This window comes from Neltuma alba, unplaced genomic scaffold (assembly GCF_004799145.2).
Source record: "Neltuma alba isolate B1F8T4 unplaced genomic scaffold, ASM479914v2 tig00013266_pilon, whole genome shotgun sequence".
In the NCBI taxonomy this organism is placed as follows: domain Eukaryota; kingdom Viridiplantae; phylum Streptophyta; class Magnoliopsida; order Fabales; family Fabaceae; genus Neltuma; species Neltuma alba.
The window spans coordinates 1-27,144 of NW_021637558.1; the positions used below are offsets into that span (position 1 = coordinate 1).

Consider the following 27,144-nt stretch of genomic DNA (forward strand, 5'->3'; position numbering starts at 1 on the left):
CACCATAAATGATGCACCTCATCGGTATGGGATACGGCCAGGAATGGTTCATGAGAATGAACAAGCTGGAGCTATCCAGGATCCACAGACTTTCTTGTGCTCATTTTTTGTTCTTTTAGTGTTAAATTATTGTCCGGATCTAATCTGTGGCTGAATTAAAATTTTTAAAAAATATGATTTTTTTATTGAAATTATAATTTTTTCAGTAATTTTTTTAACACCTGTCTTCCCTATTTTCATACTTATTTTCACATTTTCATTAGTTATCTTAAATGGTTTCTATATTAAAAAGAATGACAGATAAACGTTAGAAAATGAAAGACGGGTGTTCCAAAAATATCTAAAATGATTACCAGAATAAACTGAGAACTGATTATTAAAAATTCTAAACATGAGTACTAAAATATAAAAGATAAATATGAAAATATGAAATAAGTACTAGGAAAACTACTCAGAAAAAGTTTAATTTTAAAGGTCAAGGTCTTTTTTAAAAGAAAAATAAAAATTTCAAGATATTTGATTGTTATTAATGTTTTTTTTGGTATAGTAATGTTCTTTGGTCTTTCTATGTCATTTCCCTTATTACTGCAAAGAAAATATTTTTAATTTAGAAATACTATACTTATTTATTATAAATAACTAAATTAACTAATTTTTTAATACTGTAAATTAGTTATCTAAATCTTATGAAGATTAAAAATAGTATATGTAAAATATAAAAACGTATGATAACTTATAAAGGAGCTCTCTCTTCCTTCCTTCTAAAGAACTATTCCCTTCTCCGAATTTGCTGCGCAATGCAATTGAAGTTAAGATTAATGCTCCAGTTTTGTGTGGGCAACTCAATAAAAAGGGGAGTTTGGAAATGCAAAGCACTTAAAAAAAATATTTTCACGTAAATTAAATAAAATTTTTCACACATATTTATCTCCTATATTATAAAATTATTTTTAAAAAACTAATTTAAACACCTCAAATAAATGAAATCCAGCAGCGCCCCAGATCCTTGACAAAATAATGAATATCATACGGCTATTTTTTAAGAAAATAATAGTATCTTGTAGAAGGAAATCACGGCTTTCCCTTCCTCCTTCCTATGTTGTTGGCACTGGCTGCTAGGGGATAATATTTTCTAACATTACTCCAATTCCTGCTGATCAATCTATCCCTAGTGAAAAGTAATAAAAGGGAATTTCGAAAAGTTAGGCTCTTCCTTTTATCTTCTTCTTCTTTTTCACTTTTAGAAGAACCTGTTATTCCTCTCCCCAATCATGAAGCTTCAAGTTTCAGTATTAAGAATCAAGGCATCTAAATTGCTTTTCAATCTGTGAAAGAACCCAGATCTCTTGTTCTGCTGCCACATACCTTGTAGGACTTCTTTTTTTCTCCATAAAGTTCATTTTCATTGATATTTATATATATATATATATATATATATATTTTTCCTTTTACACGTTCTTGTGCTCTTTTGATGGTGGGGAGAATTTTCTGACCAGGAAAAAGAGGGTTATTGTAAAAGAAAAATATGAAAATTAGTATATAGAGAATTATTTATGTAAATGGTTTTTTAGTAGTACGATTTCTCTCTGGACTTAATGAGCTTTGACATAAAATTGACCTAAACATTTTATTCATATAAATCTCCCAAATCCTCTTAAACTTTTACATTTTTTAGCCCAACTTTAATTTTTACCGTCAACAGTTGTAAAATATACTCAAAGTTAAATGAGCTTATTCTGCATCCAAAACTTAATTATCTAGATCTAATTTGAACAGTTCAGATATGATAAATTTGAGTGCTTATTACTCCGGATGAGCACTCAAAACTTATATACTCTTCTAGTTCTTAATATAGGACCTAATTGTTGAGTTGGTTTTGGTCCTAAATATAAGACCCATTTCTCATATTTATCAATTTTCTCTAAATTGCCCTTATATATACTTCCTCAACCATAATCAAACAGAAGAGGGAGAGAGTGTATTAAAAAAAGATGATTATGGTATTTTAGGAAAAACGTGTCACATTTCTTATCATTAGCTAACTTACCTAACTTCCTTAATCTAATCAAATTAGTTAAATGGGTCTTATATTAAAAACCGGAGGAGTATCTATTCAATATAATTAATTAAATTATATTACTCTTATGTTACTCAATAAATGTATGAAAATAAAAAGTGCATGAAAACATTATGCAATCATTGCACAATTATATGAATGAATGATTAAGCACAGGCACCATGTCATGGCAAATAAAAGAAAAGCAATAAACAAGAAGAACATTCCTCTTTTATTTTTATTTCTTACTTTTTTCTTTTAAAAGATTCTATTCTTCACTAAAAATAATGTTTTTGCGAACTTCCAATTTCTCATTCATATATAATTCTATGATCATTTAAGAAGGTCATAATTAAGATATAAATGATAATATTTCAAAAACTGGATATATTATCTATGGTCATATGATTGAAAAATTTGATATAATGGATATAAAGAACTTAATCTAAGTATTACTCTTAAAATTTTGTACCCTAAAATGGTGCTAATTAAGATTTCAATTATCATGAAGTAATTCAAAAATTTAAACTTGTATATAAAACATTTTTGCTGAAGTATACATTTACTTCTTTAACTTTATATGTAAGGTTTCAATTTAATCTTTTAACTTCAAAAAGTATTAGTATATTTTTAATCATTTAACCCTAAAATCATTAATAAAAAAAAGATAATATTGAGATCTTGAATAATGATAAAACATTTTCAAATGCTTATATTTAAAGTTTAATTTTCAAGAGAACGATGATTATTAATTACCAAAAAAATTATTTAAAACTAATAATTTTAGTGTTAAATGATTAAAAATATACTTTTTAAAATTAAGGGATCAAATTGAAACCTTACATAAAATTAAAAAACTAAATGTACATTTTTGCCAAATATTTTTCATTTGAAATTGTGCACGTGCCAGTTCATCATGCGCATATATACTATCTCAAGTCCTAAATATAAGATATAACAAGGTAGTAACGTACATTCTTGGAATAATCTATATTGTAAAAGTGAATGAGCAAATGTCTCCAAAAAAAAAAGGCACACGCACACTCTCACATATGTATACTATTTTCTCAAATAATCATAAAATATATATGCTATGTCTTAGTCAATGTTAAAGAGAAGATCAAATGATCGCCGTATATATTTTAGAACTATATCTTCTGTTCAAAAAGTATATCATTGAATAATCTGTTTAGTCAATATTTGGGATATACCCTTGCTGGTATGTTTATTATACTCGCCAAATTTAATGGTTTGAACAACTATTGTTAAGCAAGGTAAAAAAAAAAAACTATTATTAAGAGAAAAAGAAATTCAAACTCTAGTTTCAGAATATATTAGTAAAAAGAAAAAAGTGCATGTTAGAGTAGTATTGTTACTATTTACTATACATGGATAACCTACGTGCACAACATATATTGCTTTAATTTGCAGAATAAAACAAATCATACACATTATTTTTAAGTTTTAACTATGTTTTAGAGCTCCATTAGTTAGGAATTAGGATTAGGATATATAGATTCAGGTGCCTTAAAAATCGCATTTAATTAAGTAATAATCTTCTTTTTTTGTGGATACAAATGATGGCCATGGGAATAATTAACAGCATTACATTGGGTAACTCTTAACATGCACAAAATTTTTATTAAGTTTGGCAAAAAGTTGCTTACAGTGTCCATATTCCTTCAACTATAATATTATATATATATATATATATATAATATAAACACAATTGACTGTTATTGATTTGTTAAACTTAATGATACAAATAGGTTATATTCGTCAGCTTGATATTATTTTCCTGTGGTTTATTAAGTTAGGAAATAAGTTGTTTGTTCTGAATCAAGAACTATAAGAACTGAATCCAGAAACTATAAAAATTGAGTTGTATGTTCTGAATCAAGAACTATTAAGAACTGAATTGTTTTGAATTAAAGTTTAATTGAGGGGGAAAATTAGGTAGCAAAAGTTATATTTTTTCTTAATTAATTGTTTAGTAATTAAATTATGTGATTACCTTTACGTTGAAAAGGGGACGCATGTCATTAGAAGATCAGGTTCGCCTTGGTAAAAAAGAAAGGGAATTCTTGCATAGCTTTCATCAGATATACTACAAAGTGATTAATGTTTTCTTTTTTTAAAAAAGTGAAATAATACTCACGAATTGATGAGTAATAAATAATATCCTACAACATTTGGTGAGAATCCAGAAAAGATTATGATTAAACCATAATGCCACTGTTCGATCTTATAACTAATTACGATCAATAATAAGTACTCTTCTGGTCTTCTTTATATGTCACTTCCAAAATGTTTCACACAGATCAACAAAAATTTTCAACTTCATTAACTCTTATTTAAAATTCAACAACTTTCTAACTTTGTCGTTATCTAATATGCATTATATCTCATGTAAACAAAGTCAATACAATAATAAATGGAAGCAAAATTGTACATCTATATGAAAAATTTCTCTCAATGCCCTGTAAATAGAATAAAAAATATCTTCTCTCTTTACCTTATAAATAGGACTAGAGGAATATGTTTGATTATATATGGACAATGAAACTTATTAAACAAGCCAATTTTCATTCACATGACCTGGAACCAAAAAGATTTGGTTCCTTATGATAAAAGGTTACAAAACAAAGCAACCTCCAAACTTAATTCAGAAAATCCTTTACATTCTCGTCATGTCTAGAACATATAGAAACCCTAAATAGGTAATTTAATTTAGATGTTGGAATCACATGATGGAGCAAGAATTAGGGTTTTCATCACTGAAGAGGGTGGTGAACTTTTCATCAGGAGCATTTGGAGCAGGAACTGCTTGAGCAACATTCCTGACAAAACCCGAAGGAGCCTTCTTGTCATAAGCCTGAGGTACATAAGGATATGCCACTAAGTTCACCGGCACATATGGCCAAAACTCTGCCCTCTTCCCTGTTCTCTTCACCCTCTTTAACACTTTGTTTGCATCCACATAGCCAGTTACTTTCACTCTGCTTTGCTTCCTTATCACCTCCACTTCTTTCACACCTAATAACATAGTAATTCATTTGCAATTTTAACTTTTTCAGATGTTATATCATGCCGCGAGAAAGAGAAAAACATAAGAAATAAGTGAACTTTATTCGAGACTCAAACCTCTCTCTCACGACAAAGAGTACGGGGAGAGAGATATAAGAGAGTGGTAGGACTTATATGTTGCATCTTTCTATTTCTCTTCTTATTTAACGAGGATAATATTAGTACTGAAAATGTGAGGCGAGGATATTTTATACGCAGGGTTTTATATTTTTGAGTTATTTTGTAGTTAAAATGTGTGTGTTAATATTGGGAAAATTATCTTTTGTAATCAACTTTTCCATGTTTTGTGCAAAGAGAATAGGAGAGATTGCATTAGTTTTTAACTTTTAATTGAAACTGACAAAAAGAAATATAAAAAAAAATGTATATTTATTACTCTTCTGTTAATACAAGACCAACTTCAAGAGTTACAATAAAATGTCTCTTGACTGGCAGTTAAGTTATTACAAACCACCAGTGCCATAAAAGTAGAGTCTTACCTGATATTCATGAGACAAGACAACATATTTAAATTGCACTTAAACACCACATATCATTTCATTATGCATTTATTGACAATGAATGCTTCTTAGACTAAAACATCATCACAGTGCGAAAGTTTTCACCCCTTATTTTCTTATACTTAAAACAGAGATTTTGGAAACTGTATAGTGAACCTGATCATAGTCTAGCCCAGAATGCCTCGTAAAACTAGGTTGTCTGATAACAGATTAACTCTTGTCAAAATCTGAACTGAACTGATTGAAAAGAAGAAGGTGAGAGAAGAAAGAAGAAGAAGAAGAAGAAGGGACCTTTCATGCGAGTGACAGCATTTCTGACTCTTCTTTCACAGCCATCACAGTCCATTTTCACCTTGAGTTCGACAGTCTGTAACAACACATTCAAACCGAGAAATCAAAATGAAAAACAGAGTTCAGAAAGAAAATGGAGACATGGGAATTAAACTAGACCTGCAATGGTTTGCGTCTCTTTTTCCTGCCATAAACTATGAAGAAATCTGAAATAAAAGCAAGCACTCCCATTTTCTGTCGTCTCTAATATTTGTTTGGGGTCGTTGGAATGGAGCAGAGGATGAAGATAGGGAGAGAGTACTTAAATGGACAAAACAAGCAGTTTACAGAGAAGATGGAAGAGGAAGATGTGAAGAGAAAAGGAACTTTGGGCGGCTCATCAAAATATGGATTCACAACGCAAGTGGTTCCCTTTATATAAAGCATAAAAAAAAGTTGGTCTCTCAACAAATTGTGCTCCATTTTAGCATACATATCATCAATATTTAATATAAAATATAAAATTTATAACCAACGACACATATGAAAAGCACAATTCATTTTTTTTTTAAAAAAAAAAGAATCTCTCTTAAAATAAAGAGGATGACTATCTAATTCAAGAAAGCTTATGAGAATTTGGGTAATTTTATTTTTTATATAAAAATATTATGAGTTTTAAAATTAATGGAGGGACTTTCATAGTTTAACAAGACTGGTTAAATCATACTCCCCCTATCCTTAACGTAGAACCTATTTGGGAAGTTAGTATTGGTTCTATATGTAATGTCTATCAATTTTTTTCAAATTAATTCTATTGATATTTCCTTAACAATAATCAAGTAGAGAAAGGAGGAAAGGAAATTAAGAAAAGTGCTTAAAGTGTTTTAAGAAAACATAACATATTAACTAATTTAACTAACATTCTTAATCTACTCAAATTAGTTAATTAGGTTTTATATTAAAGATCGGAGGAGTATATAATCTCTCTAAAATTTGGATCAGCTATACATACACTCAATGACCTTTGAAATTTTACAATGAAGCACATAAATTCTTTCATTTATACATATAACTTCTCTATAATTGATTTTATACATTACTTATCCGCATAAAAGCTTAAGTTCAAGAGGATTATCCGCATATTAATCAAAATTTGAGAAGAATTATGCACAAAGAAAAGTTTCGAGAGGAATATAATAGACTTTAAAGCTCATGAAGATTTATTATTAAGTTTTAGAAGTCAAGAAAAAAATTTTTGTACACGATTTAAATTTACAAGAGTTTTGTACCATTTCGTCAACAAAATTCCATGAATAAATTTTATAATATATATGTACATGTATATGTATATGTATATGTATATGTATAAAAATCATATAATTTTAATATATATGTATATGTATAGATTCGTGACACTGATTTTGGTCCCTCCCTCTGAATAAGGATAAGTAGGCGATTATTGATTGGGTTCAAAGCGCAGACTTTAGATTAGACAGATGCAAAAGTTATTCCATCTGACCACATTCAATTCCTTCATCAAAATTTTATATATTTTAATCAAAATCTCTTTATTGATTATTTATGGAAATAATATATGATAGTAATATGTATTTAATCAATTGAAAATATTCTTCTTTCAATTTTTTACGATAAGATCTATATATGGTATTTGATACTATGAATTACTTTGAATTTCAGTATTGTTGAATCTTGGTTGAGAATAATCCTAATTTTTAAAAAACGATTATCACAATGTTTTTTTTTTTGGAAGCTTCAACACTCTTAATCCCCCAATAAATTTTTGGATCTGCTTATTATTTTATCTCTAAGATGCATTCACACAAATAAAATTTAAATTATTAAGAATTTAAATGGTAATATAGGATTGTAATGGCAACTTAATACCATGAAAGCGGCTTAAAATATCTTTTTCCTTACGAAAGGGGAACTTATATTATTGTGAAGTTGCTTTCTATTTTTCTTTGAAATTTCTGTGATTCTGTCTTATGATGTGCTACATTATAAATATTATTGTTACACATATATATATTATTTGAGTAATAAAACAGAAGCTTGATGCATTATAAATTTTAATAGTAATTTCCAAATATTAGCTTCAAAAACTTGTATTGAAATTGGATACTTTTTGTTTTTTTTTTTTGCTTTTTGTGTCCTCATTCGAAATTGCGTACTATCATCAGATTGGCCCAAAAACAATATAAAATACTACTATTAAATTGTACTACTTATATATATATATATATATATATATATATTGCCAACAATATAATATATATAATCTCATTTCTTAAATTCAATTTAATGCACTGAAAATATGTGTTTACATATTATGAGTCTAGTTTGTCTCAGTCTCCTTAAAAAAATAGTTCAATTTAGTTTTCATACTGAAATTTGAATAAAAAGAAATAAAAAAATTGAAGACAATATTTGATAAAATTATTGAACGGGACCTCTTAATCAATAATTTATTTAAAAGTTTTGTTATCTACAGAGTCTAATAATATTATATGACCCATGTAGTCGACTCAATAAGTAAGTTTATAAGACTTATTGTTATTGTATTGAAATTTTCATGAATAAAAATTCTTCATAGTTGAGTTTGGAAAAAGATAATGAAGTATAAGTTTCATAAACTTATCATAAAAAATAAAATAAAATAAAATATTATATTTTACCCGCCACATAATCTTCCACCTTAATATTACCTTATCATTTCAGTGAATCAAAATTTAACTTGGCATGTCCAAATCCTTAGTGATAACCCGAAAAGGACTCATAATAACTAATTTCACTATTCCAACCATTCTTTCGGCCTCCATAAATGTGATAAACGATAGTGAAATGCCAATCTTGCGACCTAAGTGAAGGGGAATTATAGCAATCACGTAACTTTAACAGCTATAATCAACTTGTTTGGGGTCACGCTCATGTTAAATACTTATAAATGCTACATTTTCTTTTTTTTTATTATGGAGTACGTGCACATCAATCTCAATTACGGATCATCTGCATATTATTTATCCTTACGAAATACAAGACAAAATTGAATTTATTTTGTACATAAAATTTAGGTGAACTAAATTTCGAAGCTTGCTAGGAAAAAATTATGCTTCCAAATTTAGAAAGAAGATTTTTTTAATATATAAAAATTTATATGAGTTGACTCCCAAGGCTCTGCTCAAAGAGTGCTTCACAAATTGCCTATTAATAATATTCTCACATTAGTAGTAAGATTAAACACACAACTTTATAAGTTATAAGCTGGTTCTTTATTAATTAGATTAACATTTGGTGGCAAACAAAATAAGATTATCTTCCATAGGATGATAAAATTCATTTATCACTATATTTGCCTTTGATTCCTTGTACACAACATCTCATTTTATTTTATATTTCATATTGATCATTTTTTTCAAAATTAATTTACATAACATATAAACTAATATTAATTTAATGTTATACAAAGACATTTTAGAGAGATGATATCACATTTGTTATAATTAGTTGATTTATTTATTTGACTTCTTTAATGGACATAAATTAATTAAACAACTCTTCTTTAATTTAATGTTATACAAAAATAACTAATTTATCTAATTTATAAATTAATATTTAATTTAATGTTTTGGGTCAAAGAAATTTAATTTATGTTATAATAGTATAAGATATTTTAAAGAGATTATGTCATATTTATTATAATTAATTAATTAATTAATTTGATTTTCTTAACGTACCTAAATCAATTAAGCAACTCTTACATTAAATTTATTAATAAATTCACAAATAATCATGAACAATACAAGTTATGTCATTTTCCAACCTATTGCAAGACATGAATTTGCTTTGGTGCACAATAGAACCCATATAAATCCAAATCCAAACATTATATTAATATAAAAGAGAAGTAATATAGAATTTTATTGATGATGGCAAAAAAAAAGAATTTTATTCACAAAAATAAATAAAAATATTTACCTTAACATCATCAAATTATGATCAGATGGTTAACATCTTCCAATTGGCAGTTAATTGGTTAAAAAGAGCCGGATCAAATCCCATTTAAGAAAAAAAGTTGGAAAAATTTCACTTAAAAACCTCTATAGTTAATGAATTTTTAAAAGTATCTTTATAATTTTGAAATCTCACTATAAGACTAAAGAAGCCAAATGAAATAAATTTGAGAATTATTGTCCCAAATAACTATTCCCCCTGAAATTTGAAAAGAAAAGGGCAAAAAATTCATTTAAAACTCTTCTCTCTCTCATTTTACCAAAACTCTCAAAGGCGCTCTCAAAAATTGACACACGAGTTCTATCACCTTTGTTCTGGTGTTGTGTGGTAGTAGCTACAACAAGAAGAAGGAGAAGGAGAAGAGATTGATCAACAAAGGAGGAAACTTGCAACGCCATCGACAATATAAATATAAATTTTGACAACATCAAATTATCATTTTCTTGCACAATTAACTTTCATATCACCCATTTCCCTCTCATTCCTGCCTTCCCAAGTTCCTTTTTTTTTTTTTGGACAGCAAGGCAAGCTAAGCTTGAAACAGAAGAAAAGCGTCTAACTGCTAGTATGGGTTAACATTCCTAATAGCTTCCTCTAAATCTTGGTGTAACATCCTCAAGCACCAGTCAGGAGGTTCTGGTAAAGTCTGCAATTCCATCGGTCCTTTTTGGGTATTCTTAGCAAGCGCGTCCGCACACTTCAAGGCTTCACAGTACATATGTACTATTTTGATGTCCCAAAGGTCCGTAATGAGGGACCTCATCTCTATAACTTCCTCATACAACGGGTGCTCTGTCCCACATTCAAACATCAGCAGTTGGATAGCTTCCATGGAGTCAGTATGGACCTTGATGCTGGAAAGATTCAAGCCTTTACATAGTTTGAGCCCAATATGGATCACCTTTACCACTGCTACTATTGATGAGGCATAGCCCAAGTTTCTGGTAAAGCCCGTTAGCCAGTTTCCCTTATCATCTCTAATCACACCTCCACACACTGCCTGGCCCTGTTGTTGGACTGATCCATCCACATCGATGCGGACACAACCCTCTCGTGGTAGACTCCATTTACAGCATGCTCTATTTGGGATTTGGTGTTAGATATTTTATTATAATTATTATTTAGATATATATTAGGAAATTAATAAAATACTCTGAGTGTGGCCCTTTTAGTCAAACAAAGCCCAAGCCCAGTAGGGTTAAGCTTTTCAGTCTATATATGTGTTGTTAACTCTCTGATGGTGAGACACACAACAATTGAGTTGACGGCTGAATATTTTGTGAGCGAGTGAAATACCTATCTGCTCCCTTGAGGTTCCCTGACTGGTGACGGCTAATCCAGTTGTCATCACTGTGCCCTATTCCAGTCAGCAGAGACCTGAACAATTCTTTTCTTCTAACTGTTGTTCTCTTTTGCAGCTCTATTCCCTTATCTCAGATCCCGAGATAATTAAAGATAAGACAAATGGCAAGAGGTACACAAAGATTCTTCCGCTGTATTATTTTATGAGAAGATTCACATCTCTTTATTGTTTTATTTATTTGTATTGTGAATCTGTCTTACACGTGGCATCAGAGCCTGGTTAGGTTCTACTCCGCCTACTTTGTTCAATTTGGTCGTTTTGTTTTATCTGGGATGATTTGGCTTTATCTGTACCGTATATCTTCATCAATTTCAAAGGCCAGATCGAAATTGTTATTATTTTCACCGGTTATTTTTAAACAATTTTGGTTCTTGATTTTATTCGAGTTCTGTACGTGTGATCTTCTCAAAAGGCTCAATTTTTATTTTACATTCCGGTTCCTTCTCGTTTTGCAACCTGTCGTAAACCTTTTCCTTTCTATGTTTGCGAGAGCATGTCTTCGGTCATCTGGGATGGAAGGAAGGAGAATGTTCATCCCTCCGATGACCACCGTCATCACCTCCATCGGAATTGGAGGGGCCGAAAACGAAACTCTCCTTTTTCATTCAAGAAAGTCTGAGTTTTAATTCCGTTTTGCCCCTTTTTCCCTACTGTTATTGTTCAAAATTCTGTTTATTATTGTATTTTGTGAATTGCGCCCTTAGAAACAGAGAAAAACGGCTTCTTTTAACGTTGGAAAACGGACCAGAGCCGCCGGAAACCATGGCTGGCGCCGACGGCTGCAAGGGGGCTGCGAAACGGGTCTAAACCGGGTCGGGAGTCGGGTTAACCTAACCCGACTCCATGTGGAAGGAGACCTATGCCAAAACGCTGCCGTTTTGCATTCAGGAGCCTTCTCTGTTTCTTTTTTAAAACGGCATCGTTTTGGCCTGAAGTGAAACTCACTGTTTCACTTATAAAGAATTTGGGCCGACGCATTTTGGGCCGCGTTTCGAGTTTTTTTTTTTTTAAAAAAACTGTTGTTTGATTTGTTTTGGGCCGAATTGTTTTTTTTTGTTTTTTGTTTTTGAATTACGAACTGGGCCGAGGATTTTTTTTTTTGTACAGAATTAATTTTTTCCTCTCTGTTTGTTATCTGGGCTACACTGTGCATCTTGGGCTTGCTGTTTTTGCACAGAAATCAGTTTTGGCCACTGTTTGGTTACTGGGCTTTTGTTTTGGGCCAGAACAATTATTTTGTTATTTAGAATGTTCCTTTTGGGCCTATTTTGATTAAACTCTGTTTAGCCCATTTATTATTATTTTCCAGAATCAGTTCATGTTAAATAAATAATTAATTGCAAGTTATTTATTTATTTGAAAAATAGTTTTCACATGTAATTTATTCTATGCAAATATTTGAATTGTTTAAATAAAGATAAAAGTTAATCTTAGCTATTTCACATCTTGTGTAAATTTGCAAAATTGTTTGTTTGCCTAAATGTTTGGATACTAAATTTTGGGCAATTTGGTTATTTACTAGAATTTTTGCAATGTTTATTTTGGGCTGAGATATGCTGAGGATAATATTTAAACAATTATTTGGCTGCATAAAAATAGTGGGAGAATTTAGTTCAGTTATTTACTTGTTAATTAAATTGATTGCTTAAATTCTCCATTGAGATGTGCATATACTGGATTTAAATGCACTTGTATGATATTTGTGATTAGCATGCTTCTTTAAGGAGTAGCCACAGCATCCTTTATCTATTGCATGCGATTTAAATCACATAATGGACTTATAAAATATCAATTGTAATTAAATATGCATTCATAATTCATCTTTGCCCACAGGTAGATAATTATCAATGTATATTTAATTAGGGTGGGATAGAATTGCCTTGTATTTTCTAAGTAGCCCACAGGTATTAGGAAATATAAATGCGTTCTAGTTCCATCAATATGAGATAAATACATGCTATGCTAATTTCTTTGCCCACAGGGAGAACTTAGTGATACGTATTTATAATTGTATGCTTTATTAATGTTTTAAGCATACATGGCACAGTTATTGTGAATTGTCTCTATTTATTTGGAAGTTTGACTGATCCTCTAATATTGCAGCTGCATTTACTGTCCCTAACATTGTTGCTGATGCTAGTAACAAAATTATACTTGATGGTACTAACTACCCTGATTGGAGGGAAGACATTGCTTTACATCTCGGTTGTTTGAACATGGACTATGTCCTGAAACTGAAAGGCCTCCCAAACCAGCTGATGGCTCGACTGACAAAAGGCCAAAGAGTATTATGAATCCTGGGAGAAAAACAATCGCCTTACTCTCCTGCTGATCAAAACAAGGATTGCTAGGAGCATTCGGGGAGCAATCCCTAAATGCGAAACTGCTAAAGAATACCTGGAAGCTGTGGACAAACAGTTCAAACCGACAGACAAGCAATGGGGGGCACCATTATGTCGGAATTATGTGCCATGAGGCTTACAGGTATAGGCGGTACTAGGCAGCATATAATGAAGATGAGAGATCTATCCTCTCAGCTGAAATCCTTCGATATGGAGCCTACTGAGCAATTCCTGGTGCAGTTAATCCTGAACTCCCTTTCTCCTCAGTTTGATGCCTTTAAAGTATCTTACAACACACATAGGGAGAAATGGTCAGTTGATGAATTGCTGTCCATGTGTGTGCAAGAAGAAACTAGGCTGTTGATGAGTGGAAAGGGTGCACCTAAGGAAGCTCATCTGGGAGAAAGCTCCAATAGGGGTGGCAGTAAGAAGGGAAATAAGGATGACAAGAAGAAAAGAAAGAGAAGAATCCCTCCTGCCACTGCCTTAAATAAGAAGGATGCCAAATGCTTCTTCTGCAAGAAGAAAGGGCACATGAAGAATGAGTGCTCCAAGAGGAAGGCATGGCTTGAACGTAAAGGTATGTTTACTTCTCATGTTACCTTAGAATCTCATGCTATTAATGTTGATGATGACACTTGGTGGATTGATACTGGTTCAATGATCCACATTTCCACAACCATGCAGGGCTTCTTAACAAGCAGGCCACCACATCCGAGTGAGGAATGGGTTCTATCAGGCAGCAGGAACCCAGACCGTGTGGAGTTGGTTGGGACTTATCGCATTTTTTTGAATAATACTCATGTAGACCTTTTTGAGACTTTTTATATTCCGACATACATGAGGAACTTAATTTCCATTTCAAAATTAATTCCGTTGGACTATGGTTTATGTCTTGAGAAGGGCTCTATGTTTTTGAGCAGACATCATGTTAAGATTGCAGACGTTGCAATGATTGATAATTTATTTAAAATTATTCGTGATCCTGTTCAATCTTTTAATATTTCGCGTGGTATTAAACGAAGTGTCATCAATGAGAATTCTATTAGCTTGTGGCATAGGAGATTGGGACATATCTCCATTGATAGAATCAAAAGGTTAACTAAGGAGGAAATTCTTCCACCCTTAGACCATTCGGAATTTGATTCTTGCGTGGACTGCATAAGGGGAAAGCAGACCAGCAAGTCACAAAAGGGAGCTAAAAGAAGTTCTGAATTGCTTGAGATTATACATACCGATATTTGCTGCCCTGATTTAACCGCACACGGTCAAAAGTATTTTATCACCTTTATCGATGATTACTCGCGCTACACGTATATCTATTTGCTTTATAATAAAAGCGAGGCACTAGATGCCTTTAAGGAATATAAAGCAGAGGTAGAAAAACAAATTGGGAAACCAATTAAGATTGTAAGATCTGATAGAGGTGGTGAATACTATGGTAGGTACACCAATGAAGGACAAGCACCTGGTCCTTTTGCAGAATTTCTTCGAGAGCAAGGTATAGTTGCTCAATATACCATGCCTGGCTCACCAGACATGAATGGTGTAGCTGAAAGAAGAAATAGGACCTTGCTGGACATGGTTAGGAGCATGATGAGTAGCTCCAAACTTCCAATTTCTCTATGGAAAGAAGCACTCAAGACAGCTGTATACATTCTAAACAGGGTTCCAACAAAGGCAGTGCCTAAAACACCCTTTGAAATCTGGAAAGGTTGGAAACCCAGTTTGAATCATTTAAGGGTATGGGGCTGTCCTGCAGAAGTAAGAGTGTACAACCCACAGGAAAAGAAATTGGACCCTAAGACTATTAGGGCCTACTTTGTAGGCTATGCAGAAAAGTCTAAGGGTTATAAGTTTTACTGTCCGCCTCCTTCAAAACGATTTGTGGAATCTAGGAATGCTAAGTTTCTTGAGAATGATGTGATTAGTGGGAGTGATCAGATAGGAATTGATCACATAGGAGAGACCACTAGCACAAATGGTGAGGGAACATCAATTGTCAATGACTCTTCTTTAGTTAGAGCTGTCATACAACATGATGTGGATCCCATAACTCAAGTTGATGATGCTAGACATCAGGAACATATGCAAGCTGACCAACCTGTCACAGAAGTAGAACCACCACAGAATGTGATAGAGGATGTTCCTGATGAGCAACCTCAGCCGACTCAAGAAGTTGAACTGAGGAGGTCAACTAGAGAGAGAAAGCCGGCATTGCCTAGTGACTACGTTGTGTACTTCACTGAAATTGACTGTGATGTTAGTATTGAAAGTGATCCTTTGACCTTTACTCAAGCCATGAAGAATGAGAATTGCAAGTTGTGGCATGATGCCATGGTCGATGAAATGAACTCTATGGCAAACAACCATGTATGGGAGCTTGTAGAGTTACCTAGTGGGTCTAAAGCCATTGGCTGTAAGTGGGTTTTCAAAACCAAAAGAGACTCACAAGGTAACATTGATCATTACAAAGCAAGGTTGGTTGCCAAGGGTTTTACGCAAGTGGAAGGAATCGACTACAGAGAAACATTTTCTCCTGTATCAAAGAAGGATTCATTCCGCATTATCATGGCATTAGTTGCACATTTTGATATGGAATTGCATCAAATGGATGTTAAAACTGCATTTCTCAATGGTGATCTTGACGAAGAGGTCTATATGAAGCAGCCTGAGGGATTCATTGCGAAAGGCAAAGAAAACTTGGTATGCAAGCTAAAGAAATCAATATATGGTTTAAAGCAAGCCTCACGACAGTGGTACTTGAAGTTCCATGAGGTGATCACATCATTTGGTTTCGATGAGAACATCATGGATGAATGCATATACCACAAGGTTAGTGGGAGCAATATCATATTTTTGATTTTATATGTCGATGACATATTACTTGCAACCAACGATCTGGGACTATTGCACGAGGTGAAACAGTTTCTGTTTAAGAACTTTGATATGAAAGATATGGGTGAGGCATCTTATGTCATTGGCATTAAGATCCATAGGGATAGGACTCAAGGTCTTTTAGGCCTGTCTCAAGAAACCTATATAAACAAAGTTCTTGAACGATTCCGGATGAAGAACTGTTCAACCAACGTGACTCCTTTAGAGAAAGGAGACAAATTCAGTCTAGATCAGTGTCCTAAAACCGAGCTCAAGAAAAAGCAAATGGAAAGGATCCCATATGCCTCAGCAGTAGGAAGTTTAATGTATGCACAGGTTTGCACTAGACCTGATATAGCTTTTGCTGTGGGCATGCTGGGAAGGTACCAAAGTAATCCTGGTGAGGCGCATTGGACAGCTGCAAAGAAAGTGTTTAGATACCTACAAGGGACTAAACACTACATGCTTACATATAAGAGGACAGAGAATCTAGAAGTGACTGGTTACTCAGACTCTGATTTGGGAGGATGTTTGGACACAAATAAGTCTACGACTGGTTATATCTTCCTACTAGCAAAAGGAGCCATATCATGGAAGAGTACAAAACAAACTCTAACAGCTCCTTCTACTGGTGATGCTGAGTACATTGCGTGTTTTGAGGCAAGTTCACAAGCAATCTGGATAAAGAATTTCATTGCTGGGCTTAAGATTGTTGATTCGATCTCTAGGCCGATCAGAATGTACTGTGATAACACCGCTGCAGTGGCCATAGCCAACAACAAGAGGAATAAGAGTCGAAGTAAGTTTGTCGAACTGAAATTCCTATGCTTGAAAGAAAGGGTTATGGATGGCCAAATTTCGGTTGAATACATCGGTACAAAGGAAATGCTAGCTGATCCTTTGACTAAAGGGTTGAAACTGAATGACTTTGTTTCACACGTACCTCACATGGGACTTCGTCCTCCAATTGATTAGTTGAGGTATGAGCAATGAAATTTATGGTTTGTCATCTCTTGTTATGATTGTATATACATTTGTGTTTTGAGGTTGATAAACATAAAGTAGGAACCGAACAAAATTGAGTTTGTTCATAAAGGTATACCCATTAAGTAAGGATGCTGCCTGTGATGCATGGAAGATAATACCCGACTTAAGGGGACTTGTCGCCATGATTCTTGCAGTATAGCCTTAGCTTACTGAGGCACGGCAATTGACATACGTATAAGGGCCAAGTGGGAGAATGTTAGATATTTTATTATAATTATTATTTAGATATATATTAGGAAATTAATAAAATACTCTGAGTGTGGCCCTTTTAGTCAAACAAAGCCCAAGCCCAGTAGGGTTAAGCTTTTCAGTCTATATATGTGTTGTTAACTCTCTGATGGTGAGACACACAACAATTGAGTTGACGGCTGAATATTTGTGAGCGAGTGAAATACCTATCTGCTCCCTTGAGGTTCCCTGACTGGTGACGGCTAATCCAGTTGCCATCACTGTGCCCTATTCCAGCCAGCAGAGACCTGAACAATTCTTTTCTTCTAACTGTTGTTCTCTTTTGCAGCTCTATTCCCTTATCTCAGATCCCGAGATAATTAAAGATAAGACAAATGACAAGAGGTACACAAAGATTCTTCCGCTGTATTATTTTATGAGAAAATTCACATCTCTTTATTGTTTTATTTATTTGTATTGTGAATCTGTCTTACATTTGGAAGATCTGATGCTTGTATCTATTGTTTTCTACCCCTTCTATAAATTGAAAAGCACATTGTTGTACTATAGTTCTTGCCGGCTCGTAGCTACCTTCAAAAGCTTGTTTGCATCTATTTTTCCATATGAGCCAGCAAGCAAGAGCAAACACTCTTTGCCATGGCCATCTTCCAAATTTATTGGAACCAGCTTCATTCCTTCCATTCCATTCTAGCCAATCCTACAAATTACCACTAACAAACATTGGTGTATATATTGGGTTAATCAACAAAAGTCAAACTCTTCTTGCATTCTCACAATCTTGCAGAGTATGTATAATAGATTCCTCACTATGACACTCAAAAGGGCACTCTATTTGGGGTGAGTTCGCTCATTTTGCTCTGATGGAGTTCGTAGGCTAGCTCTCTTGAAAAAACTGCCTCATGAAAAGCTTCACTTTCTCCGGTATTCCCCATTTCCAGAAGTTACACCAGTTTACATTCTGTTTTTGAGGTCCCCTCTCACATATTTTTTTACAAGATAATTTGATGCTGAAATTACTATCTGAGAAAAACCTCCAGTAGATCTTGTCCCCAGTTGTTTGATTGGGAGGTTGCATTGTGATGATTTTATTTACCACCCATCTCGACAAGAATTTGCTCCACTTCTCTACATCCCACTCACCGTTATTTGACTTAAAGTGATTCACCTTCGCTTTGGATGAGGAGATATTGATTCTTCTCCACTAAGTTAATCAGTGGTGTGTGCCCATCTCTCCTTCCAGGCATTTGTGTTCCCGCCGTTATTCAGCTTGCTACCTACACCTTCTAAAAAGCTGTCCCACACCTTAGTGATGGCCCTCCAAACATCAGACAGGGTGTGCTTCTTGCTAACTTTGGGATACTTCTCTTCACCACAGCCATATTTGTGCTTCAAACACCTCACCTAAAGCTGATTCGATTTTGTGAGCAGGCCCCATCATCGTTTCCAAATGAACGCCTCATTTTGGGCTTGCAAATCTTTTATTCCTAGACCACCTTGTTTTTTTCCTTCTTTAATTCTATCCCAAGCTATTAGATGAAGTTTTTTCCTTCTTGAGAGTGATTCCAGAAGAAGTTTCTACTAATTTTCTTGACTTCTTGTAGGATTCCTTTTGGTAGAAGGAGAGTTTGCATTTGGTAGGCCGGTAGGGAAGTCAAAACTAACTTGATGAGCACAGTTCTCCCTGCGATGCTCAGAAATTTTCCTTTCCAATTAGCCAGCTTCTTCGTTACTTTCTGAATGATTGGTGCAAACATCAATTTGACCGCTCTTTTGTGCAACAGAAGGACCCCCAAGTATTTCCCCAAATCTACTGTTAGATTGATTCCTAACGCTTGACTGAAACCGAGTCCCCGACTTGCATGGACATTTCAAGAGACAAAGACTTTGGACGTGAGCAAGTTAACTTTATGGCCAGATACCTCGTAGAAGAATTGCATAACCCTTCGAGTTTCCTCTATTTGTTCATGCAAAGCCTCTCCCAAGAGAATTAAGTCATCTGCAAAGAATATGTGAGATATCTTGGGCCCTCCCCGTTTCAATCTCACCGGTATCCATCGCCCGTTTTCCACTTCATAATCAATAAGTTGTCCTAGCTGTTCCATGCTGAGCACAAATAGATATGGGCTAAGTGGGTCGCCTTGCCTCACACCTCTTGAAGGTCTAAAAGGATCCGACAGTGTACCATTCCACGACACTTTCATAGCTGTTGTAGTAACACAACACATAAGTAGGTTCACCAAGTGGTCATTTAGTCCTAGAGACTACAAAGTAAATTTCAGGAAGCCCCAATCAAGCCTATCATAGGCTTTTTTTTCATGTCAACTTTGACTGCCACAATCCCTTTGCCTCTTTGCCTTCCCAATTTCTTTTAATAATGCATGACAGTTAATCTTCATCATTTTTTACTCACTTTTTAAAAATCACAAACATTTCATGTTTAACAACTTAAAATAAACAGAAGATGACAATTTCTTTTTAAAAACAAAAGCACCATCAGATTTTTCCTCATTGACTAACTACTTATCCAGTCATTTAAATACCCAATTCTATACTATTCACCTATTACAATCCACAGGTACTCACCAAGTTAGATGGAGGACATGAAAAATTTTAAAAGAAAACTTTACCTCACACACCAAGTGTCAGTAATGATGACGACGCAATGCCATAAGACAAAGTAACGATTTTTCATACTTTCACCAATACCAATAGTGACTTTGAGGGATGGCGGAGGAACGAAACTTCAGATTGATAATCGGCCATTGCATTTTTTCTCAGCTTACGGTGGTGGATAGTCTCCCTTTATTATTGTACTAACTCCAGTCTTAATTATAAAACTCAATTGACTAATTTGGAGAGACTAAGAAACTTAGTTAAGTTCGTTATTTGTAATGAATAGGTGTTATTTTTCCTAAAATATCCTTGCTAATCAAGTTTGTTATTTAAAACTACCATATCTTGGAAAAAAATGCATAAATATGAGAGATAAAGTGGATTGGAGTCTTATATTTAAGATCAAAATAAAAGTCAAATAAAATCTTATATTAAGAACTGGAGGTAGTATAACGGTGGATTTGAAAATGGCACCAACTTCTTCTCGCTTTTTTCAGCAAGTATTTCTTCTTTCTTTGCAGGGCATTTCTGTCTTTCCCTGTATCAATTAATTTCAATTTACCCCATAGAAGTCTAGTGCTATTTCACTTTGTTTTGGGGCATTTGAAAAATAACTTGCTACTGTGATCCTTAAGTGACATTTTCCCGAAAACCTTCACAATGCTTTGCGTTCAGTCTGCGGTTGGCAGCCAAGCGGAGCCTAATCCACTTCCAGTCTTCCACTCTCCAGCCTTCGGTCGGGTCTTCTGAGCTCTGTGTGTCATCTCTCGCAGTCTTCGTTGCCAACTAGCTTACTAGAATGACATAGGGCATTGCAGCGTTCTAACAACAAGTGGAGGGCCTCTCTTGAGCCAGAAGACAATCATTTAGCCTCTTCCAGTTTTACGACTATGATAGCTAAAGCCAATCTCATCTCCTGTAACTTCTCCACTTTACCATCTCTTGCTCTCAACAAACCAAAATCGAAAATTCCACTTCAAACCCACTATTCTCAACTCCGAATTCTTGCATTTAAATCAACAGCAGCATCGGTTAACGTATTCAAACCTCTTGATGTTAAAACCTCGCTATGTTCGTTTCAAAGTAAGAGTCGTCTCTTCATCTGTCAGAGTTCCTTGAACCGGCAGAATTTGGAAGATCCCGACTTGAGGAAAGAAAGTGAGCTTGGCGGGAATGGAAATGGCGGGGACGGAAGGGATTGGACGACGTCCATTTTGCTTTTCATGTTGTGGGGTGGACTCATATACTATGTTTCCTTTCTCGCTCCAAACCAAACCCCGGTAAATTTAACTGTAATTATGTTTGCTACTTACAATTACAATTACCCAGGTGTTTTGTACAATTACATGTTGGATGAAAATCTAGAAATTTCCGATGTCTTTAATGCGTATAATTCGAATACCAATTCTTTGTTACTCATTCTATCTTTTTGGGGAGCTTTAGTTATATAGGTATTTTTTAGAATCATTTATAAGATTTTTCGATGAGATATGTAGTTTAAATTCCAATTTCTCATGTTTATTGAATGTTGAGGTTTTATATCTCAAACTTATCTTTATCATTTCTCCCCCAGACACTGGATATGTACTTCTTGAAAAAGCTCCTGAACTTGATAGGAGATGACGGTTTTAGAATGAATGAAGTGATTGTATCATTGTGGTACGTAATGGGCTTGTGGCCCTTGGTGTATGCCATGATGCTGCTTCCTACGGGAAGAAGGTAACTCTATTTCTTTCTATCACTGATGAAGTTTGGGTATAATGCATCCATGTTCTTGTGCTCTGGCGAAACTTATTAGATAATTGGATGTTATATGATTTGTCTGATTCTATTTGTTGAATCCCTTTTCAAATGATGGATTTTTCGTCTGCTCACTTTTCTGTTCTAATTTTTTAGCAAAAAGAATACACTGGTAGCCACCAGTGGGTTTCAACTCCATATTCCTATTTCCTTTCTTGTTTAAGGGCAATTCAGTAAGATTTTCTCTTTTTATATTTATATTAAGTTTGCGCGCTACCATAAGCAGCAGTGGCACTTTAACAACAGATCTTATAATGTAGCAACTTCATCTGACAAGTGATACATCTTTTATTTCATATCTTTTCTATACTGTTCGACAATTCTGGAGCTGATTTAAGCTCTTAAATCTGTTGTTTTTGCAGCTCGAAAAGCAATATTCCTGTTTGGCCCTTCCTACTACTTTCATGTTTTGGTGGCGCATATGCTCTTCTCCCCTATTTTGTACTTTGGAAACCACCATCGCCTCGTGTTGAAGAAAGTGAGCTTAGAACCTTGCCATTGAATGTTCTGGAATCAAAAGTAACTGCTGGGGTGAGTGCAAATCTTCACTTGAGCTTGCAATCTAATTTATCCAGTGCGACAAGTGGGCATAGTTATAATCTGATTAATTGTGCCCATGGCTATGCATTCAGTTCCGGTTCCAGCCTAAGCCAAACCCACTCACCCAGTTGTTGTTGCATGCTTAATTTGGGTGAAGACATAATAGTTATGTTCAAAGAGCCCTTATATACATATAATGCAAGCCTCCGTGCTGCGTGGATGGGTGGTTTTGACCTAAAGCACTATTTATCATTCATTTAGAGACACACAACAAAATGCAAGATCATTCAATTGATGGTTAGTGTTTTGAGCAGATGACCTAGATGCCGCAACCTTCATCGTGACCCATATTCCACATTTTATGTCTAGATTGTTAACCTCTACATGACTAGAGGTGATGATAATAGGTTGCCCAAAAATAATCACAGTGTTGGTTTTTCTTGCTTCTATAGGGATACTTAAAGGGGAAATGAGCATCAAATTGTGGTCACAAATTTCCTGTTGCATGCTATAACAATTACAATTGTATGTTCTAAGTGAAAATTCTCAGGTGACCTACTGATCATGTCAAAAATATTCAACAGTTGTTAGTGCAACTAATCAATTGCCTTTGTTGAACCAAACAATCCACGCTGGCTTTGAGTAGTTTAAGTCTGAAAGCCTGGACATATGACCAGCATGCCCTTGTTAAGCACCAATGGTCTTTTGACGCACTTGTGATTTCAACTTATGGTTGAAAGATTGGCATGTTATACGGCACCATCATTTTAAAGTCTTGATTTTATTTTTGTTCTTGAGTATGTGACTTAACTCAATTACACTTCAGATCTTACTTGCTGCAGGACTAGCCATCATCGCATATGCGGGTTTAGCTGGTGGGGCACTCTGGAAAGAATTTTTTCAGTACTTCAGGGGAAGCAAATTTGTAAGTTTATGTTCTTTTTCTGTCAACAGAAATTAGCTTCCCTGCAACTAAGTATGAAATGGATAACGGTGGGTTATTTCCATAAATTACCATTTAACTCTATGGGTCAGTCACATTAATCACAGGACCTGCTGCCATGGGCTTCCCAATCTTTCAATGCTTGTTTCTTTGATTCATTCTAAAATCGTGCACTTTGATCAATGGTTACTAGTCTTTTGGAACCTGGTCATGATATGCCAAATTTATGGTTAAACTGAACACAGTTCATAATCAGTATATTTTCATTTGAAAATTTATGGTTACTAGCTTTTTGGAACCTGGTCATTATATGCCAAATTTATGGTTAAACTGAACGCAGTTCATAATCAGTATACTTTCATTTGAAAATTTTCGCTTCATTTATGTTTCAACATTCCTTTTAGTTTTTTAACTACAAGTAACACTGGGATTTCTTGTTGCAGATCCATATCATGTCCATTGATTTTATTCTGCTTTCTTCATTTGCTCCATTTTGGGTTTACAATGATATGACTGCTCGGAAATGGTATGTTGCTTTGCATGTTTTCATTTTTACATACCAAGAAGGCAATTAAAAGATGGTTTATCAAGCATAAGCATTAATGGTAGGTTCAATTTGCAGGTTTGACAAAGGTTCTTGGCTTCTTCCTCTGTCGCTGGTACCATTTCTGGGTCCTGCTTTATACGTTTTCCTTAGGCCGTCGCTGTCAGAAATCGCCAGTCCTACAGCTGAGGCAGAGTAAAGTCGACTTGTCACAAGTCTGTGTGGTTACTGCCAATGGAAGGGATTACTCATTTTTCATGCTGCAAGAATTGAAGATGATGGTGATTCTGTGAAGCATGATTCAGAAAAGCCAGTGTCTTTCTACACAGCACACAACAGAGTTCCAGCAGCTTACACCACCTGATGAGATTCAATGCTAATCTCTGATCAAATAGAAGCAGCGGGCTTGCCTGGTTTTGTTCAGTTCTTTGAGAATCAAATTGATCAAGTCAAGACCTCCTCTCGTAATCTTTTCATCATGATAGAGAATAAAACCAGAAGCAAGTCATATATAGATGAAGTGCAAGTTTTGCTTCTATGAAGAGCATTTTTCTCAAACCAAATTTACCCACTATCCCTAAAAGATAAAATATTTATTTTCTTCTATTTTTTAAAATTAGAACTTAATAGTTTCGACACGTGACTGTTGCATTTTTTTTTTATTATACATATGCATGAGCACGATTGGATTGTTGACAGAGCACGATGGTGTCGTGTGATTCATGTAGCCGACCCCACCTAGTGGGATAAGGCTTGTTGTTTGTTTTGTTATACATATGCATGAGGTTATAACTTCGGGAAAAGTAAATTATTGTGCATACACAGGAAAGGCTTAAAAAAAAAAATTATGTTGGATGATAAGGAAAATAAGCGCAAGAAAGAGGTCAACGTAAAGAAATTTCGAATTCAATATGTTAGTAGTTTAACAATGATACGTACATGCAATAACCCATCAAATAGTGCCATTGGTTTGATAAACTCAATGCCAGTTTTTAATATAAGAATTATTTTGACTTTAAATTTGGTCTTAAATATAACATTTTAATCTATTCTGTTTTTTATATTTATTTTTTTAAAGTAGTCTCTGTAGTAGTTGCACATGTTAAATATTCAATCAAATAGTAGTTTTAGCTAATACATGTGATTAGCAAGGGTATTTCAGAAAAGAAAATATTTATTTATTACAAATAACTAACCTAATTAATTTCTTTAATTTTTTTTTTGAGTTACAAGGGAGCGGGATCGAACCCGCATCACACACACACCCATGCACACATCCACGCCACTAGGCCAATAGGCCGGTGGTTAATTTTTTCAAATCAATTAACTAAGTCTCATATTAAGGATTGAATGTAGTACTATGGACAATTGAAAAGGAGAGCCGTGATCAGTAAACGAAACTCCAAGGGAATAGAATTACAAGATCCCTTTTGGGAATTACAATAACCATCAAATTAGGATAATGATTGATGATTGATTTGGATTCAGTTTTAAATATTTGATGTACAAGGATCAAACTGAAAATTAATAAATTACAGGGGACAAATGGATTTTTTTTTTCCAATTTTAAATATTTGTGTGATTGTGGCCCGTGTTTAGAGCTAAGCGTTTTTCTTCTGGGGACAACTTGAAATATATTGTATTTATTTTTGGATTGGAGTTAGCAAGATTGGGCTTCATTATTCCAGTTAATACCATGTATGTAGGTGAAATATAGAAATGCTCAAAACGGCATGAGTTTTATACCTTTATAAAATAATGGTTAAAGTATACCATTTTTGATCTTTTAATTTTATATAGGGCTTCATTTGGTCCTGTAACTTATTTTTAATTCTTTAAATTTAAAATCATTAATCTTAAATGATAATTTTTTATAACAATCATGTTTATTTTGAAAATTAAATTTAATATATTAACATTTGAGAATATTTTATTAATATGTAATATCTCAATAAATGATCTTATCCTAAATCCATTTTGGTCTTGAAATTATATAATTATCATCATTTTTTGTCATCTGTTTTAGGAATTAAAAGACTAAAAATAAGCTTTTTAAAATTAAGTGACTAAATTTAAAATGTTGCATAAAATTAAAAGACTAATAATATACTTTAGCATGAAATAAAAAAGGATAAACGTGCAATTTTATTTCTGATCTTATTTTTTCTGTGCATCTAGCATTCTTAATTTTTTAAAAGTGCAATTTTACCCATGATTTTTTTTATTGCAATATTACCCTTGATTTTATATTTTAGATGCACTAAAATAAAAATATCATGAATAAAATTGTATCACTAAAAAGATGAAGTGTTGGTTGCACTTTAGAAATAAGACTTAAGGGGTGTTTGGATAGAAACCAAACCATGGTTTCAGAAGTGCTTTTACGGATTACGAAGTAAATATGTGGAGGAGGTTATCTCGTTTTGCGGAAAAGTGATTCTGAAACCTAGGTTTTGGTTTTGCCAAACACCCCCTAAGTGTGAAATTGCATATTTACCCATCAAAGTATTAAATACTACTCCTTCCGATTTTTTTTTATAAGAGCTTAAAAATTGAATTGCTTTGGTCTTTTTTATAAAATTCCACTTCTAGTTATCTAAACAATTAATGTGTTTTTACTATTTTTTTCCTAATTAATTTTATTGATTGCATTAATTAAAATGTTTGCTACATTCCTTTTCATATTTTTTTCTTTTACTTGCCCTTTATAAATAAGGGCATGTTTGTAAAAAAAATAATTTTTTACATATTTATTACTTTTAACTTAAATCGTATAATTTAGTTATTAGATTTTTGTAAAAAAAGACCAGAAAGAGTATTAATTTTACGTATTTTTTCCTATTTGTTATCATAAGTAAGACTTTTTACCATCTACCCAGCATAAAGCATGTCTTAACGAAAATAAAATATATATTTGATGATTATTTAAAAATATCTCATT

The 27,144-nt window shown here is 33.5% G+C and overlaps 2 protein-coding genes across 2 annotated transcripts; one reads left to right on the plus strand and one right to left on the minus strand.

The window, feature by feature from the left end:
* Nucleotides 1-4,622: 4,622 nt before the first annotated feature.
* On the minus strand, nt 4,623-6,316 carry LOC114735947 (heavy metal-associated isoprenylated plant protein 21-like). Its single transcript, XM_028923730.1, has 3 exons — nt 6,094-6,316; nt 5,935-6,010; nt 4,623-5,092 (listed from the first exon to the last, which is right to left on the minus strand). Exons 1-3 carry the CDS (start codon nt 6,163-6,165, stop codon nt 4,800-4,802), a joined length of 441 nt encoding a protein of 146 aa, XP_028779563.1. The 5' UTR covers nt 6,166-6,316; the 3' UTR covers nt 4,623-4,799.
* Nucleotides 6,317-21,067: 14,751 nt separating this feature from the next.
* On the plus strand, nt 21,068-24,814 carry LOC114735946 (uncharacterized). Its single transcript, XM_028923729.1, has 6 exons — nt 21,068-21,656; nt 21,950-22,095; nt 22,539-22,707; nt 23,543-23,641; nt 24,103-24,185; nt 24,282-24,814. Exons 1-6 carry the CDS (start codon nt 21,267-21,269, stop codon nt 24,400-24,402), a joined length of 1,008 nt encoding a protein of 335 aa, XP_028779562.1. The 5' UTR covers nt 21,068-21,266; the 3' UTR covers nt 24,403-24,814.
* The last annotated feature ends 2,330 nt before the right edge of the window (nt 24,815-27,144 follow it).

Excerpts from the sequence above, each read along its gene's own strand:
- LOC114735947 (XM_028923730.1), bottom strand. The coding sequence starts at position 6,165 with ATGGGAGTGCTTGCTTTTATTTCAGATTTCTTCATAGTTTATGGCAGG. Across the intron at positions 6,011-6,093 it reads AGAGACGCAAACCATTGCAG|ACTGTCGAACTCAAGGTGAA; the intron begins GTCTAGTTTAAT and ends GTGTTGTTACAG. Across the intron at positions 5,093-5,934 it reads TGCTGTCACTCGCATGAAAG|GTGTGAAAGAAGTGGAGGTG; the intron begins GTCCCTTCTTCT and ends CTATGTTATTAG.
- LOC114735946 (XM_028923729.1), top strand. The coding sequence starts at position 21,267 with ATGATAGCTAAAGCCAATCTCATCTCCTGTAACTTCTCCACTTTACCA. Across the intron at positions 22,708-23,542 it reads AATCAAAAGTAACTGCTGGG|ATCTTACTTGCTGCAGGACT; the intron begins GTGAGTGCAAAT and ends ATTACACTTCAG. Across the intron at positions 24,186-24,281 it reads GATATGACTGCTCGGAAATG|GTTTGACAAAGGTTCTTGGC; the intron begins GTATGTTGCTTT and ends TTCAATTTGCAG.